This window comes from Pleurodeles waltl, chromosome 5, assembly GCF_031143425.1.
Source record: "Pleurodeles waltl isolate 20211129_DDA chromosome 5, aPleWal1.hap1.20221129, whole genome shotgun sequence".
Lineage (NCBI taxonomy): Eukaryota > Metazoa > Chordata > Amphibia > Caudata > Salamandridae > Pleurodeles > Pleurodeles waltl.
Window position 1 is genome coordinate 424322268 of NC_090444.1, and position 15715 is coordinate 424337982.

The following is a 15715-nucleotide window of genomic DNA, read 5'->3' on the forward strand; positions in this document are numbered from 1 at the left end:
ATCTGTAGATGAGTCTTTGGTCCTGTTTAAAGGTTGTTTGGTTTTTAGGCAGCACATTCCTAGCAAGAGGGCAAGGTATGGAATTAAATTGTATAAACTGTCTGAAAGTAGTACAGGATATGTGTATAATTTCCGGGTGTACACTGGTAGGGATTCCAGTATTGACCCCACGCAAGTGAGGTACCATTTCTATCAGGAGACTTGGAGCAACACTGGGTAGAAGGAAATCTGTGGCTCCTCTCAGATTCCAGAACTTCCTATCACCGAAATGTGAGGAAAAAGTGTTTTGTTTGTCAAATTTTGAGGTTTGCAAAGGATTCACGGTAACAGAACCTGGTGAGAGCCCTACAAGTCACCCCATTATGAATTCTCCTGGGTGTCTACATTTCAAAAATATATAGATCTGCTAGGTTTCCCTAGGTGCCGGATGAGCTAGAGGCCAAAATCCACAGCTAGGCACACTTTGCAAAAAACAGGTCCTTTTTCTTTGGGAAAATGTGATGTGTCCATGTTGTGTTTTGGGGCATTTCCTGTTGCGGGCACTAGGCCTACCCACACAAGAGAGAGTACCATTTTTATAAAAAGACTTGGGGGAACGCTGGGTGGAAGGAAATTTGTGGCTATTCCCAGATTCTAGAACTTTCTATCACCGAAGTGTGAGGAAAAAGTGTTTTTTTGTCAAATTTTCAGATTTGCAAAGGATTCTGGGTAACAGAACCTAGCAAGAGCCCCACAAGTCACCCCATTCTGAATTCCCCTGGGTGTCTACTTTTAAAAAAATATAGATCTGCTAGGTTTCCCTAGGTGCCGGCTCAGCCACCGGCCAAAATCCACAGCTAGGCACTTTGCAAAAAACAGCTCACTTTTCTTTGAGGAAATGTGATGTGACCATGTTGTGTTTTGGGACCTTTCGTGTTGCTAGCACTAGGCCTACCCACACAAGTGAGGTACCATTTTATCTGGAGAATAGTGGGGATGCTGGGTGGAAGGAAATGTGTGCTTCCTCTCAGATTCCAGAACTTTCTATCACCGAAAAGTGAGGAAAAGGTGTTTTTTTGCAAAATTTTGAGGTTTTCAAAGGATTCTGGGTAACAGAACCTGGTGAGAGACCCGCAAGTCACCCCATCCTGGATTCCCCTAGCTGTCTAGTTTAAATAAAATGCACAGGTTTGGTAGGTTTCCCTAGGTGCCGGCTGAGCTAGAGGCCAAAATCCACAGGTAGGCACTTTGCAAAAAAAAAATGTGAGTTTTCTTTGGGAAAATATGATGTGTCCATGTTGTGCTTTGGGGCATTTCCTGTTGCGGGCTCTAGGCCTACCCACACAAGTGAGGTACCAATTTTATTGGGAGACTTGGGGGAACACTTGGTGGAAGAACATTTTTGGTTCCTCTCAGATTCCAGAATTTTCTATCACCGAAATGTGAGGAAAAAGTGATTTTTTGGCCACATTTTGAGGTTTGCAAAGGATTCTGGGTAACAACCTGGTGAGAACCCCACAAGTCAACCCATCCTGGATTCCCCTAGGTGTCTAGTTTTGAAAAATGCACAGATTTGGTAGGTTTCCCTAGGTGTCTGCTGAGCTAGAGGCCAAAGTCCACAGCTAGGCACTTTCCAAAAACAAGTCAGATTTCAACGTAATAATGTGATGTGTTCATGTCGCGTTTCATGTTGCGGGCATTAGGCCTACCCACGCAAGTGAGGTACCATTTTTATCGGGAGTTGGGGGAATGCTGGGTGGAAAGAAATTTGTGACTCCTCTCAGATTCCAGAACTTTCTATCACCGAAAAGTGAGAGAAAAGTGTGTTTTTGCCAAATTTTGAGGTTTGCAAAGGATTCTGGGTAACAGAACCTGGCAAGAGCCACGCAAGTCACCCCATCCTGGATTCCCCTAGGTGTCTACTTTTCAAATACAAATATAGGTCGGTTTCCCTAGGTGCCGGCTGAGCTAGAGGCCAAAATCCACAGCTAGGCACTTTGCAAAAAACAGGTCAGTTTTCTTTGGGGAAATGTGATGTGTCCATGTTGTGTTTTGAGGCATTTCCTGTTGTGGGCACTAGGCCTACCCACACAAGTGGGGTACCATTTTTATCGGAAGGCTTGAGGGAACACTGGGTGGAAGGAAATTTGTGGCTCCTCTCAGATTCCAGAACTTTCCATCACCAAAATGTGAGGAAAATGTGTTTTTTTGCCAAATTCTGAATTTGCCAAGGATTCTCGGTAACAGAACCTGGTGAGAGCCCCGCAAGTCACCCCATCCTGGATTCCCTGGGTGTCTACTTTTCAAATACAAATATAGGTCGGTTTCCCTAGGTGCCGGCTGAGCTAGAGGCCAAAATCCACAGCTAGGCACTTTGCAAAAAATAGATGAGTTTTCTTTGGGGAAATGTGATGTGTCCATGTTGTGTTTTGGGGCATTTCCTGTTGCGGGCACTAGGCCTACCCACACAAGTGAGGTACCATTTTTATCGGGAGACTTGGGGGAACACTTGGTGGAAGGAAATTTGTGGTTCCTCTCAGATTCCAGAATTTTCTATCACCGAAATGTGAGGAAAAAGTGATTTTTTGGCCAACTTTTGAGGTTTGCAAAGGCTTCTGGGTAACAACCTGGTGAGAACCCCACAAGTCAACCCATCCTGGATTCCCCTAGGTGTCTAGTTTTGAAAAATGCACAGGTTTGGTAGGTTTCCCTAGGTGCCTGCTGAGCTAGAGGCCAAAATCCACAGCTAGGTACTTTCCAAAAAACACGTCAGATTTCAACATAAAAATGTGATGTGTTCATGTTGCGTTTCATGTTGTGGGCATTAGGCCTACTGACGCAAGTGAGGTACCATTTCTATCTGGAGACTTGGGGGAACACAGAATAAAAGAACAAGTGTTATTGCCCCTTGTCTTTCTCTAAATTTTTTCCTTCCAAATGTAAGACAGTGTGTAAAAAAAGACATCTATTTGAGAAATGCCCTGTAATTCACATGCTAGTATGGGGACGCCGGAATTCAGAGATGAGCAAATAACCACTGCTTCTCAACACCTTATCTTGTGCCCATTTTGGAAATACAAAGGGTTCCTTGATACCTATTTTTGACTCTATATTTCACCAAATGAAAACCCACTACAAGGTGCAGCTCATTTATTGGCTATTTTGGCTTTTTAGAAATGTTTAGCTGTCCGGGATCCACCTTTGGTTTCACACCCATTTCTGTCACTAACTGGAAGGAGGTTAAAAGCACAAATAATAGTAAAAAATGGTTTGTCCCAGTAAAATGCCAACACTGTGTTGAAAAATGTGGTTTTCTGATTCAAGTCTGCCTGTTCCTGAAAGCTGGGAAGATGGTGATTTTAGCACCGCAACCCATTTGTTGACGCCATTTTCAGGGAAAAAAAACCACAAGCCTTCTTCTGCAGCCCTTTTTCCCCATTTTATTTTTAAAAAACGAAATGTTTGCTGTATTTTGGCTAATTTCTTGGTCTCCTCCAGAGGAACCCACAAACTCTGGGTACCTGTGATGTTGGAAAAAAAAGGACGCAAATTTGGTGTGTGTAGCTTATGTAGACAAAAAGTGATGAGGGCCCAAGCGTGAACTGCCCCAAATAGCCCAAAAAAAGTTTGGCACGTGAGGGGGAAAAGGCTTGGCAGTGAACGGGTTAATATTTACGCTTCTTCCTACTCTAACCATTGACCAGGAAGCGTTCTCACATTCCTTTGTGCATGAGCTAATTGGACCTGTTTCCATTGCCTCCATCTTCACCATGTTTCAGTTTTCCCCACATCTATTTCTCTTGTCCAGGATACAATCCATTTGTTATTCTTGTGTAAACAAAACCTCATGAAAATTAATGTCAGTGGCTAAACTTCAAATGAAATCATCGCAAACACTTAACTTACAGACTTGTGCCTTATGTTTTATCGTCTTGTGCCAAACACATTTTGTATTAATGATGAGCTGTTTCTTCTTTTTGCATGACAATGTTCCTTTTTTTCAACATAAAATAAATAACTCGACAACTTTGTGTATTCATTAAAATAACATGCCGACAGACTGTCTAATTTATTCATCCAAAAGGTTTATTGTTGGGTCAGAATACTGATCTGTGTATTCACGTAAGCAGGTGTGCCCCGTCTCGACACTCCTCCTTAATCCTAATATGTATCCTGGCTGCATTCTGGCATGAGGCTTGTTGGTATGATGGGTTGTTGTTCAGCTTCCTATGTGATCTAACGGGTTGTTACCATATACCCCGGGTACTTGTATGCAGCATTAGGCAGATCTCTTCAGTGTTTACAGTATTGGAATTTCCTGCTCTGATGTCATAAGTCGAATATCACCAAATGATGCCAAAACTGCTTGTAATGCCCTGCACACAATGTCAGATGCTGGGACGTGTTTGTTGTAAGCATGTACGTCCTCGAAAACCCAATACATTCTTTTTTTTAAACATCGCCATTAGAGAAGAACACAAGGACAAAAAAATTAGGATATCTAAAAGGACCCGGCTCTTATTAAAAGTATAAGTCAAGGTAAGATTATATAATATAGCCTAGAAAGATATTTTATGTGCTGATGCTTCATTTTATAATAAGAAGGAGTCAATCGCCTTACAAAACGATATGTCATGTGAGTGAATTTGAAACAGAGAATAAATTATAGCATTCTATGCAGTAGCATGTTTTTATTAATCTAAATTCAGTTTTAGCGCCCATATGTTCCTACCTTTAGAGGTAGATGACAATGCTGCTCGTTTAATGGCATATGTTTTCAAGCATCTTTCAAACATATCATCCCATAGGCCAACCACTCCATCCTTTCCTCCGGATACAAATCCCTGCAGAAAATAAAATGGTTATTTTCAGAGTATGTTTGAGCTTCACAGTTAGATGAAGAGCCACAACTGTGTATAACTCCCTTCTACTTACTAATGTTGGTATGGCTATAATTGCCAAACCGACCTCAACCACAGCTCAAGGATTAGAACTCCTACATTGCTGCCATGGAGAAGTTTTATTTAAAATGATCTGAAAGCAGTGATGAGTCAAAGATAAAACTTGTTCTCAACATGACTCTCGCAATATCTGCAGCATTGTGATCCCAGAGCCAGAACTGAAAAGGCTAATTTGCCCTTTTAGTTAGTATCATGGCAGCAAATGGCTAAATAAATCCAAGGAAGATTATAGTGGAGTGATCATCTCACTACTCAACAATATAGACCCTGACCTGTGGTGCCATGTTAGTATTCATGCAGTATTTGCACATATCAATGAAATTAGTCACAAAACCACTACATCATCTAATGGCAAAAATAAAAATTGATTTAATAAATAAATGCATATACTTTGAGGGGAGTCTCATAGCTTCAAACATCAATTACATGCTCACTTTATTTATTACAAAGCAATTTACAGGACACTGTCTTTCAGCCAATCATGGCTCTTGCCATTGCTACATAGTATCTGTGCGAGCACGTCACAAAATATTGTGAATTCTTCTCAATTAATATTTAAGTGTGGCAACAACTGCATCACTCTGCATGTGCATTTTTAAGTAGGTGTCAAAGAAGATAGCCAATAATATAACTTTTTCTCCATGGGCAAGGTTGTTGTTCCTGTTGGAACTGTTCTGATAAAATACTTTAATCCTCCGTTTTCGATGTGGGGCTAGGAATAGGAACTCAGTCCTCTCTATGGTTAGACTAAGGGCCTGATTTAAAGTATGTTGGCCTCTACTCTCTCCATCAACTTGGCATCCACCACCGTGATGGACAGAAGACCATCATATTTTGAGACACCACAGGCCCAGCCGTTAGGCTAAGCACTTGGCAAAAAAATCTTACCCTTTGGCAAGACAGGAGTGTTGAGGCTTATAAACAATTATCCAGTCCTTGTGGGCCAGAAGCAGCAGTAAAGCAATTATCAGTGACATCAAGGTTAAGAAAACATACCTGTATCCAAAAACCACAGGCAAGAAAGCACCAGTGGAGAAAACAAAAACAACAAAATCTCAGAATTAGAAAAGCTCATCCATTCTGAGAGCACGTATTACAGTTTTAAGAACCCTAAACTAGCAAGGCCACTTAGACACCTAGGGACTTTTTCCTTAATTCGGGGGGTGAGTCGGAATGTTGTGTCATCCTTCTTTAAGAAAGGAAAAGATGTGTTGAGGATGCTTTGTTTTTCTCAAAGGAGATGGGGAGATGTAATGTTGTGAGGACACTAGGAAGCTTGCAATGCAGACTTGACCTAGGTCCACAGCCAGGACACTAGATGCCATTTCTGGCACCAGGAACTGTACAAGAAGAGTAGGGAGGAGCAGGACTTTCCATTACAGGATAGAGCAGGGACAGCAGGGCTGGAAATAAACTCACAGACAAATAGAGGAACCACTGCATAAGAGAGTGAATGAATACTAAAGAACAGATTAGCCTCGTACCTGCATCTCTGTGATAATTTACATTCAAATCCTGATACCACAACCCTACACAGGCAGGACTCAAAAGAAGATTCTGAAGGCCGGTATGAAGTGCAATGGCAGTAAATATGGCCAGTGCTATGGTGTCAGAAGTCTTAAGTAGGAGAGAAAGCGGAGGATATGACAAAGAAAGTGGAAGCCCATCCAGAGGTACAACATTTTCTTCTTTTTCTACTGCAGAGCCATCTTTTGCCTCAGGTAGCGAGAGACAGAGAGAATCAAATAGTTCATGGGAGAAGTGTAAAGGGTCTGTAAGACTGTAAGGCTATATAAGTCTGAAAACAATCCTAGAGAGTTCTTTAGAAATGTTGCCTAATTGAACAATTTAAGTACTGTAACAGATTTATTTGTGCATCCTTGATAGCAGAAGTAAATACATGTTGGTCAGATTTAAAGAGAAGGTTTGGCTCAGGAAGGTAATCTCTACTCCTCGTCCTGTCTTTTGAACAGACTTCTAAATTTAGAATCCATCTCTTATTCGTGGTCCTTTCCACTCTTATAAATGGCTTCTGATGCTACCACCAAATGGAGTGGTGGTTGGAAGAGGGGCAAAAAATGGGTCACTGCTGTTTTGCTGTGTGATGTGTTCCTGTGGTTGCCGATGGTTATTGGCCACCTCCCCCTTCAATATACTCTCTTCGTGATGTCTCTTTTTAAATGTATTGTTATTTTCGTATCAAAAATACAACTCAACGTATTGTCAGGTGTCATATTAGCATCTAGTCCTTGTTCAGAACCATATATCATGTCACAACATCTACTCCTCATCCACTTTTCATATAGAGACAAAGGTGGACAAGACCAACCTGAGTAAACTCTGAACCTGGAGATCATACTAAACTATCATAGCTTGCAACCGTTCTTGAGAGTCAGGAGGTTCTACCAATGTCAGGTGCACTGTAGTGCCCTAAAGTTACACATGTCTCCACCGAGCCAGGGATGAAGCCATCAATTCACTTTCACAAGGCTTAAAGTGATCTGGTTTCAACCGCAGAGAAAGTCTATTGCAAAACCTCTCCTTACATTGGATTGGAATGTTGGTTCTGGTGGTTTGTCCAGGTGGCTTGCATTCATGTTCACACAAGAGTCACGTAGATCCCAATGTAGGCATACTGCACTCTACTTTGAGCTATGTCACTAATGTTTATCAAGGCACAAGCCTTTCAGCCTCGTGGGAACAACAATACAGCCCAATGAAGGTCATGCACCAAAGTTTCCATCTTATTAGCTGCAGTGATACTGTTCTCGATCTGTCACAAGCAGTGAAGTGAGCCACGTTTCCCTTCCAGGTGCCAGATATGACCAAATCGGCAGCGAGGCAGAGGACGAGATGATGTGACTCAATGTAATGATGAGTGAAAACTTTGTGCAGTTGTGCCAATACTGAAAATGACCTTAAAATGTGTTAGTTTAACTCCAGATATGTGACACTTAGCAGGACAGATCTCCAAGCTTTAGAAACTAACAAGGATATAGGACTATTGTCTTTTGAAATTGTTCAAGGAGGAAAACTGGCACAAATCGTGTTTTTGGGGCTGCTTTCTATTGGCACGACCCATAGTTTGTGAGAAGGAATAAGCAACATGGCTTCTTTCAGCTGTGCAAGACATTTAGCTTAAACAATTCCTGAGTTACCTAAAAAAGGCAGGATAGTCCACGCTGCCACAAACAAAAGCAAATTTTCTACTTTGGTGTATGTGCCTAATTACGAGTTTGGCAGTCCACGGACATCCAAACTCACAGTGGGGGTTGGACTGCTGCAATCCTGGCGGTCCGACTGCCATCTCCAACAGGATGAGGGATCCAGACTGGCTGGTGGCAGTCAAAGTCATTGCCAGCCACAGCAGCTAGAGGAAAGGCAGTGTTGGGGACCACAGGTGGGTCCCTGCACTGCCCACGACAATGTTGTCCTGGCATCCTCGGAATGCAAACTGTCTGCTATGGCAGACAGTGCGCATTGTGAGGGTGCTATGTGCAACAGCATTGGCCTCAGCTGCGTAAGGGAGCCGAAGCCAATGCCACTGCACTGTTTCCACTGGGCTGACCGGCGGAAATGTTGTAATACGACGGTTTCTGCTGGTGAGTCCGGTGGAAACAGTAATATGACAGGGGTCAGGCAGATGGCTTGACAGGGCTCTCACCACTGACGTATTGTAGTTGTGGCAGTTCAACTGCCCAACTCGTAAAAAGGCCCTTTATCTTTAAGAACACTTTGATTAAGCAATGCACATCCTTATGTAAATTGATATTTTGATGGAAAGGGTGGACAAAGCATCATGGATATGATGTGGAAGAACAAGCATGAAAGGGGAGGTTTTTAAGACCATATCAGAGTGAAGCAGTTTCAAAATGCCAATTTTGATCTGCAAACTCTGAATTAACTCTGTAGGAAAGATTATAAGCTGTCAGATATGCATAACATCAATTTTTCTAATTGGCCACATTTTTGTTTTCCTTTAGATAGCTCCTCAATGAACTAGGTAGAATACAACAGGAACTAACTAATTCTATAGATGCGAGTAAATCAGGAGTTTGTAATATATAGCTATTTACAACAGATACATGGTAGGATAAGGAGCAGCAGGCAGAAGGCAAGATACAGAGTTAAGAGCAACCCTTTTGATTTCTGTACCAGAAAAAACAATTGCGCAAACAAGGCCTTGTGTGCCGGGAGTTCAAGTACTGGGTGACATATCAGCTGCTGCTGTTAAGTAGAACACAACGATTTTCTCAAGCAACTATATTTTAGGTACAGCGGCTTTGTGAAAGAAGAGAACGAATTAATATGCTAAATTTGCCACTGACTCGTAGAATTCATATCCTGGACTGTCTTTGAAAGAGTCTTGGGGCAATGATGGGAGAAGTAACAAAAGGTGGTAGTTTTCCGATTGAATTGTGCGACCATTCCATCAGGGTCAGTGAAATGACAGATTATGCACAGGCCTACATACTTGAAGATTTCAGGATAAATTTGTAGTATGGAACTTGCTTTTTCACTTACACACGGCCACGTATTTCAGGTGCTCATTGCATGATATGCTTATGAACAGCACACCTATCATGTTATCAGTCTATATGCAATGGCAGACTAACAAAGAAAGCTGGCCATCAGGGGATCATTTGGGCTCCACATGGCTGGTCAGGGTTGTAGTTCAGACTGCTGACCAGACACTGACGTTTGAAAAATATTTTAGACATTTTAAGCTGTTGTACAGTTGCTAGTATCACTTAGTTTCCAGAGGAAATGCGTTTCCAGTAGAGACATTATCACACCTTTCATAGGTGGGCCATTATGTGCTATAAAAAAACCTACATGCTTCGTGAAAATAAGTCTAACTAGACGCTGTGCTGTTTAAATACAACACATTTTCAAATGCATAAAACAATACATCAGTAAGTGTACCACAGATATTCCCCTGCCACTCTACACATTTTTGGCACACCTATCCCACGTTTTGCACAAGGTGGTAAAGAGACGTACCTTATCTAAGGCATGCATAGCAAATACAGGCCCATCGTGGGCTTTCACGGTTTTAATAAGAATGACATCTTTCCAAATGTAAACATCGCCTGTGGCTGCTCCAGAGAAAACAAGATCTTCTGTCTTCCCATAAGACACACACATCATGGTTTCCAGCTTTCCAACGTTGCCAAAGGTTCCACGTTTGGCTGTGAATCCACCACCTTGAAGAAGAACATAATTATTTGTGTAGAAGCAATAACATGCACAACATTCAAACACATCTGCCCCCGCAAAAACGTATAGATTATGTCTTAGTACTTCATTTACAATCAGGCAATTTCAGTATTAACTACACATACTCTACACCAGGAATCGCAACCGGTCTTCACCATAGGCTGCTGACAGTACATGTCCTTTGTGGACCTCAAAGTAAGATCTACTTCTAACCTCAGGCTTTAGGGCTCCCCAACCGCCCACACAACACGGGGAAAATATGACGAAGGAATAATCAACGGAATAGGTTCTAGTGGACTGAGCGGACATCCCATGTGATAAATTCATTGACTATCATTATTAGCCTAAATGGAATTTAAAACACAATACGTCAAAATAAACAAATCCAATAGTGCATAAGTGAAAAACGTAAGTATGCAAAAATAGTATACACATCTATAGAAAGAAAACTATACTAAAACCAAACCAAATTACGTCAACAGAAGGGGCGCGAAATATTCATCCTGACCACATAAACACTAAAAATAGGCCGTAAAGAAAGATCAATCATCAAGAACCACTTAGTTCTGGGTAGATTTTCTATCATTTAGCATGACTGAAAATCCAAATCTACATGGAAAGCAAACGATCGGAAAATGTAAAATTGTAAATAATATTAGATGCTCCTCAGGTCAAAAAGATGTTACTAACACAGAGTTGAGCTCTTACACAATGAGGGCTCAGACACAATAAGTGAAATAACCACCAAAGTACCTAAACAATTCTCTCTATGGCAAAGTAAACAATGTAATTATATCAGCTTTGAAACACTCAAATATAATCTTAAAATAATTTAAATTGCTCTCCTTCTGTATTAAAAACAAGGTAGGACTGGCACATGGGGCAATCAGGCAGCGCCTGATTGGGTGGTCTGACAGGTCAGAATGTGGGCCGGCAAAACAACTGCATGGTATGTCTATACCAGTTCAGACCTTGCCCAGTTTTCAGATGGTAGGCAACGTTTTTAGCTATCTGATTTGCTAAAGGGGGCCAACTTTTACTTTTGTCCCTGGGCCTTTCTTTCTGTCCCAGTTCGACCCTGATCAAAATGCCATATTTTCACTCTCAGTATATTAATTGTTTTCCTTTAAAAAAAACATTGGATTTTTAATTTCCTGACACTAGACTCACTCTTCCCACAAATAATATTTTAATTTTTAGTTAAAAAAATATTGCACGTGACCCCAAAACCAGCTTGTGATTTTCTTAAACTACACCAGTTATTCCTCACATGCCATTTTTGTATTTTAGCAAATCAATTCTTCTGATGGACACATCTACCTATGGATTCTTCATCTTTTGAATACTCCCAATGCACCAGCATTCACCAGAATATTTTTCTTTCTAGCTCTCCACGTTATGGAGGACGTCATAATGAAATGGCTCCGCAATGGACTCCTGATGTCATCGGAGCTATATGAAGTCTTCGCCGGCGTGCTAATGTCAGTTCCCTTTTTCAGCACCTTTGACGCCAACAGTTTTTGTACCTCTCCAGGTGGTTACACTGTACTGAAGGATCTTCTTTGTTGCATTTTTCTTCATGCAACAATGTCTCCACTGAAAAAGTCGGGCTTTCAGTCTTGTAGGGAGTGTGGAGGTCAAATGTCAGTTACTGACCATAATATCGGGGGATGCTCTTCTTGTCAAACCATGAACCCAAATGCACTAAAAGAAATGGGAGGCAACGCTGTTCCTGGCTAAAGCTAAGAAGGAGAAGTGGGGCCGTCGAAGATCCAGGGCTTGAGAGAAATCATTGTCCCACAGATCTTTGAGGTTGCAGAAGAATCAGTGTCGCCACAGTTCATGGCATCACTCATCTAGAGATAACAACCCTCTGTCTTTGTTTCTGGCTTTGAAGTCTCAGGACCGTTCGATGTGGGAAGTGAGTCCCACTCTATCTGCTCCTCATCCGAAGTTGCCAGGGATGTCACTGGCGCCGTCTTTGATTGAAATCTCAGTGTTGTTCTCGAGTCCTACTGTGCAGTTTTCTCCTGTGATTCCATCAATTCAGAAAATTGAAGAGCAGGAGACAGGTCAGGTCCAGCTTCTACAACAGGAGCAGGCGTATCCGACCTTTCTGGCCCCGAGGACGGACCCCTCCAACTTCTTGAATGCTATGTATATCATTTTTAACACATCCATGGCCCCCTCTGGTGCGCCTGCAGGCCACACAAGTCCTTTGGCCTTTAATCTCAGAGCCTTCCCAGTGCCGTATGGGCAGGCTCCTTTCATGCCTTTCCTGCCCACGACTCCCTATCAGAGGTCTAGGAAAGTGTTGAGCAATCCCTTCTCCTTCAGAGTTGTCCGTGCCATCAGACGCCATTTCTGACATTGGAAAGATATCGTCCGGCCTTGAGTCAATCTACACCTTCCTAGAGTAAGGTTCTGGAGCCAGCCCTGGCTCCACTGGTGCTGCAACAGGTTTCCTTAACATTGGTGCATTCACTATTCACTCCTTGGCTAGAATCCAGGTTGAGGTCTAGGAGGGAAGCCTTGAGGCTCTTGGAGGTGCAGCAGTATTTGGAAGAGCAGCAGGACCTTGAGGAAGGAGAGAATCCTTTGCCTTCCCACGCATTTGAAGGTATTGAAGTAGCGAGTGGGCTGTACATTTCTCCTGAGTGGGAATTGTTGTACCCTAGGGATATTCCAGCAGTTACCTCATATCATGAGGTAATCAGGAAGGCAGCTGAACTTCAGGACTTACCACTGCCCACTACGGAACTGAAGTTAAATATTATGACCGAGGTTCTCAACTCTTAGTCTGCGGCATCAGAACCCATCGTGCCATTTAATGAGGCTTTGTCTGAGCCAGTCTTGGATCTGTGGCGGAAACCTGTTACTACTCCTGCAGTTTCAAAGTCTATTGCCAGGAGGTATAGAGCTGCACCAGGTGACACACAGTTTCTGAGTCAGCACCCAACACCTGAAAGCCTGGTGGTGCAGGCTTCATGTTCATCTAAGGTTGCACCTGGTTCATTCCCGACGACTCCTGCAGACAGGGAGTTGAAATGCATAGAGCAGAAGGCGAAGAAGATCTTTTTGTCAGGAAGCATGGCTTTGAAATCTGTGAATGCTACATGTCTGTTAAGCAGGTATATCCATGCACTGATGGATTCGGCCAAAGAGGTCATTCCCAAACTGCCGCAGAGTGTGCAGGGTCATTTTGCAGAGCTGCTGCAGGACAGTCAGGCAGCAATGAAACACGTTATTCAATCGGGCCTGGATATTGTGGATCTGTTCCGAGAGCCATGGGGACTTCAATTGCAAATAGAAGGCATGCATGGCTTAGAGGGTCGGGGTTCCCCTTGATGTACAGTCCACTTTAATGGATCTTCCATTTGACGAATCAAGATTGTTTGGAGCCAAGGCAGATTCAGCCTTACAGATGTTTAAGGAGACTAAAGCTACCGCCAAGTCACTAGGTCTTCAGACGCTCTCCTCCACCTACAGACCTTTTCGTAGGTATAGGGGGTTTGGCCACAGCTCCCCCTTTCGTGGGAGACAGCACTTCGAAAGTGAGCCATCTGCCAATCCCCTCTATAAATCTACTGAGATCGTGGGAGACCTAGGCAGTGTGATACCGTCCATCAGCCTTCCTCTTCTTCCACTGGAAACCTTTCAGGGAAGCAACCCTAGTTCTCACTCCTTTTAAAAGCATGTGTTACCCATAGGGGGAGGTTAATTCATTCCTCCATGAGTGGGAGTCAACAACAACAGAAAGTTGGGTGTTAGAAATTGTAGGAAATGAGTATGCCTTTCCCTTTTGGGAGTTCGCCCCACTCTTCCCTCCCCAGCAAACTTTTTGTTTAGAAGAACATCTGCTGCTGCTTCATCAGGAGGTACAAAATCTGCTTTTAAAAGGCCCAGTGGATTTGGTTCCAGAACAGGAAAGGGGTCAGGGATGTTATTCAAGATATTTCCAGATCCCCAAAAAGGATGGTCGTTGGCGCCCCATCCTAGACCTGATGATTTTGAATTGGTTCCTCAAACAGGAGAAATTAAAAATGCTGATGCTAGCATAGGTGCTTCTTGCACTAGACACGGAAGACTGGATGGCTTCTATCGACTTGCAGGATGCGTATTTTCACATCCCCATCCTGTAGTCACACAGGAAGTATCTCCGCTTCACAGTAGGGACACAATACTACCAGTTTGCAGTCCTTCTTTTTGGTCTTACTTTCTCACCTCGAGTCTTCACGAAAGTGATGGCAGTGGTTGTAGCACATCTCAGAAGGTGGGGAATACCAGTATTTCCTTACTTAGACGACTGGTTGCAAAAATCCAAGTCTCCAGAATTGGTACAGCATCACTTTCCTCCTCCACAGAGGATTCAGAACAGCCAGGCAGTGATTCCAACGTTTCACAATGGAGCGCTCTTAGTCCTAAAGGTCTTAAATCTGCTTGGTCTGTTCACTTCCTGAATTCTGTTGGTGACTCACACACGCTGGCACATGAGGTCCCTCCAGTGATGCCTCCGCAAGCAGTGATTTCAAAACAACGGAGATCTTGAGGAGTCGATAATGAAATCCAGAAGCCATGCAACAGATCTTCAATGGTGATCTGTGGGTGGCAACCTAACTCAAGGGAGGCCGTTTTCCCTCACATAAATCTGTTGGAGTTGTGGGCGATACGTCTGGCTCCCAAGACCTTCCTCCCTTCCATTAATGGTCAGTCGGTGCAGGTCTTGACGGACCACACTACTAAGATGTGGAACATCAACAGACAGGGGGGAATAGGGTTGAATCTTCTCTGCAGAGAGGCTCTATGACTCAGATTTGCATAGTAGCAAACCATTTGGCCGGAGTTCTCAACATACATGTGGACAGTCTCAGCCAGCACTTTTCAGCTGACCGGGAGTGGCGACTTCATCCGGAGGTGGGTCTTCATGTCTTCCAGTTATGGGGGATGCCTCACATAGACCTGTTTGCCACTCGCGAGAACACGCACTGTCCGTTATTCTGCAGCCTCCAGTATCCGATGCAGGGAACGCTGGGGGACATGCTTCAGCTGAGCTGAGCTGGAGAAACCGGCTGCTTTACGCGTTTCCCTCATACATTGATTACTCAGTTTCCGAGGAAGATTTGCAAAGACCAGGCCCAAACCATATTGATGGCTCCAGAATGGCCAAGAAGAGTGTGTTACACAGACCTTCAACTCTCTCTGTGCCCTCAGCTCCTTCTCCTTTTGCTGTCGCAGGGGCAGGTTCTACACCCCCACCTCCAGAGCCTGCATCTACATGCTTGGAAATTGAACAGGGTAACCTGAATTCCTTTACTTTTCCCCCTGAAGTGGTGGATGTTATTTTATCAGCCAGACGACACTCCACCAAAACTGTTTATGCTTGTAGATGGGCAAGTTTGTCAAATGGAGTGACACGTGGACCCACGAAAGGCCCACTTATCCAACGTTTTGCAATTTGCTTTTCCCTTGGCGCAGCAAGGTTGTGCAGTTGCAACAGTGAAGGGCTATCTCTCTGCCCTGTTGGCATTTGTTTACCTGACCAACTCTCTTTGTTT

General features: G+C 43.3%; 1 protein-coding gene across 2 annotated transcripts in view; it reads right to left on the reverse strand.

Moving 5' to 3' along the window:
- The window catches only part of EML6 (EMAP like 6), an 854573-nt gene that overhangs the window by 262054 nt on the left and 576804 nt on the right, over positions 1-15715 (reverse strand). For both annotated transcript variants that reach the window (XM_069234186.1, XM_069234187.1), the window contains exons 18-19: positions 9945-10147; positions 4712-4823 (exon numbers count right to left, since the gene is read on the reverse strand). In XM_069234186.1, the coding sequence (XP_069090287.1) occupies positions 4712-4823; positions 9945-10147 (315 nt within the window). The remainder of the gene's footprint in view (positions 1-4711; positions 4824-9944; positions 10148-15715) is intronic.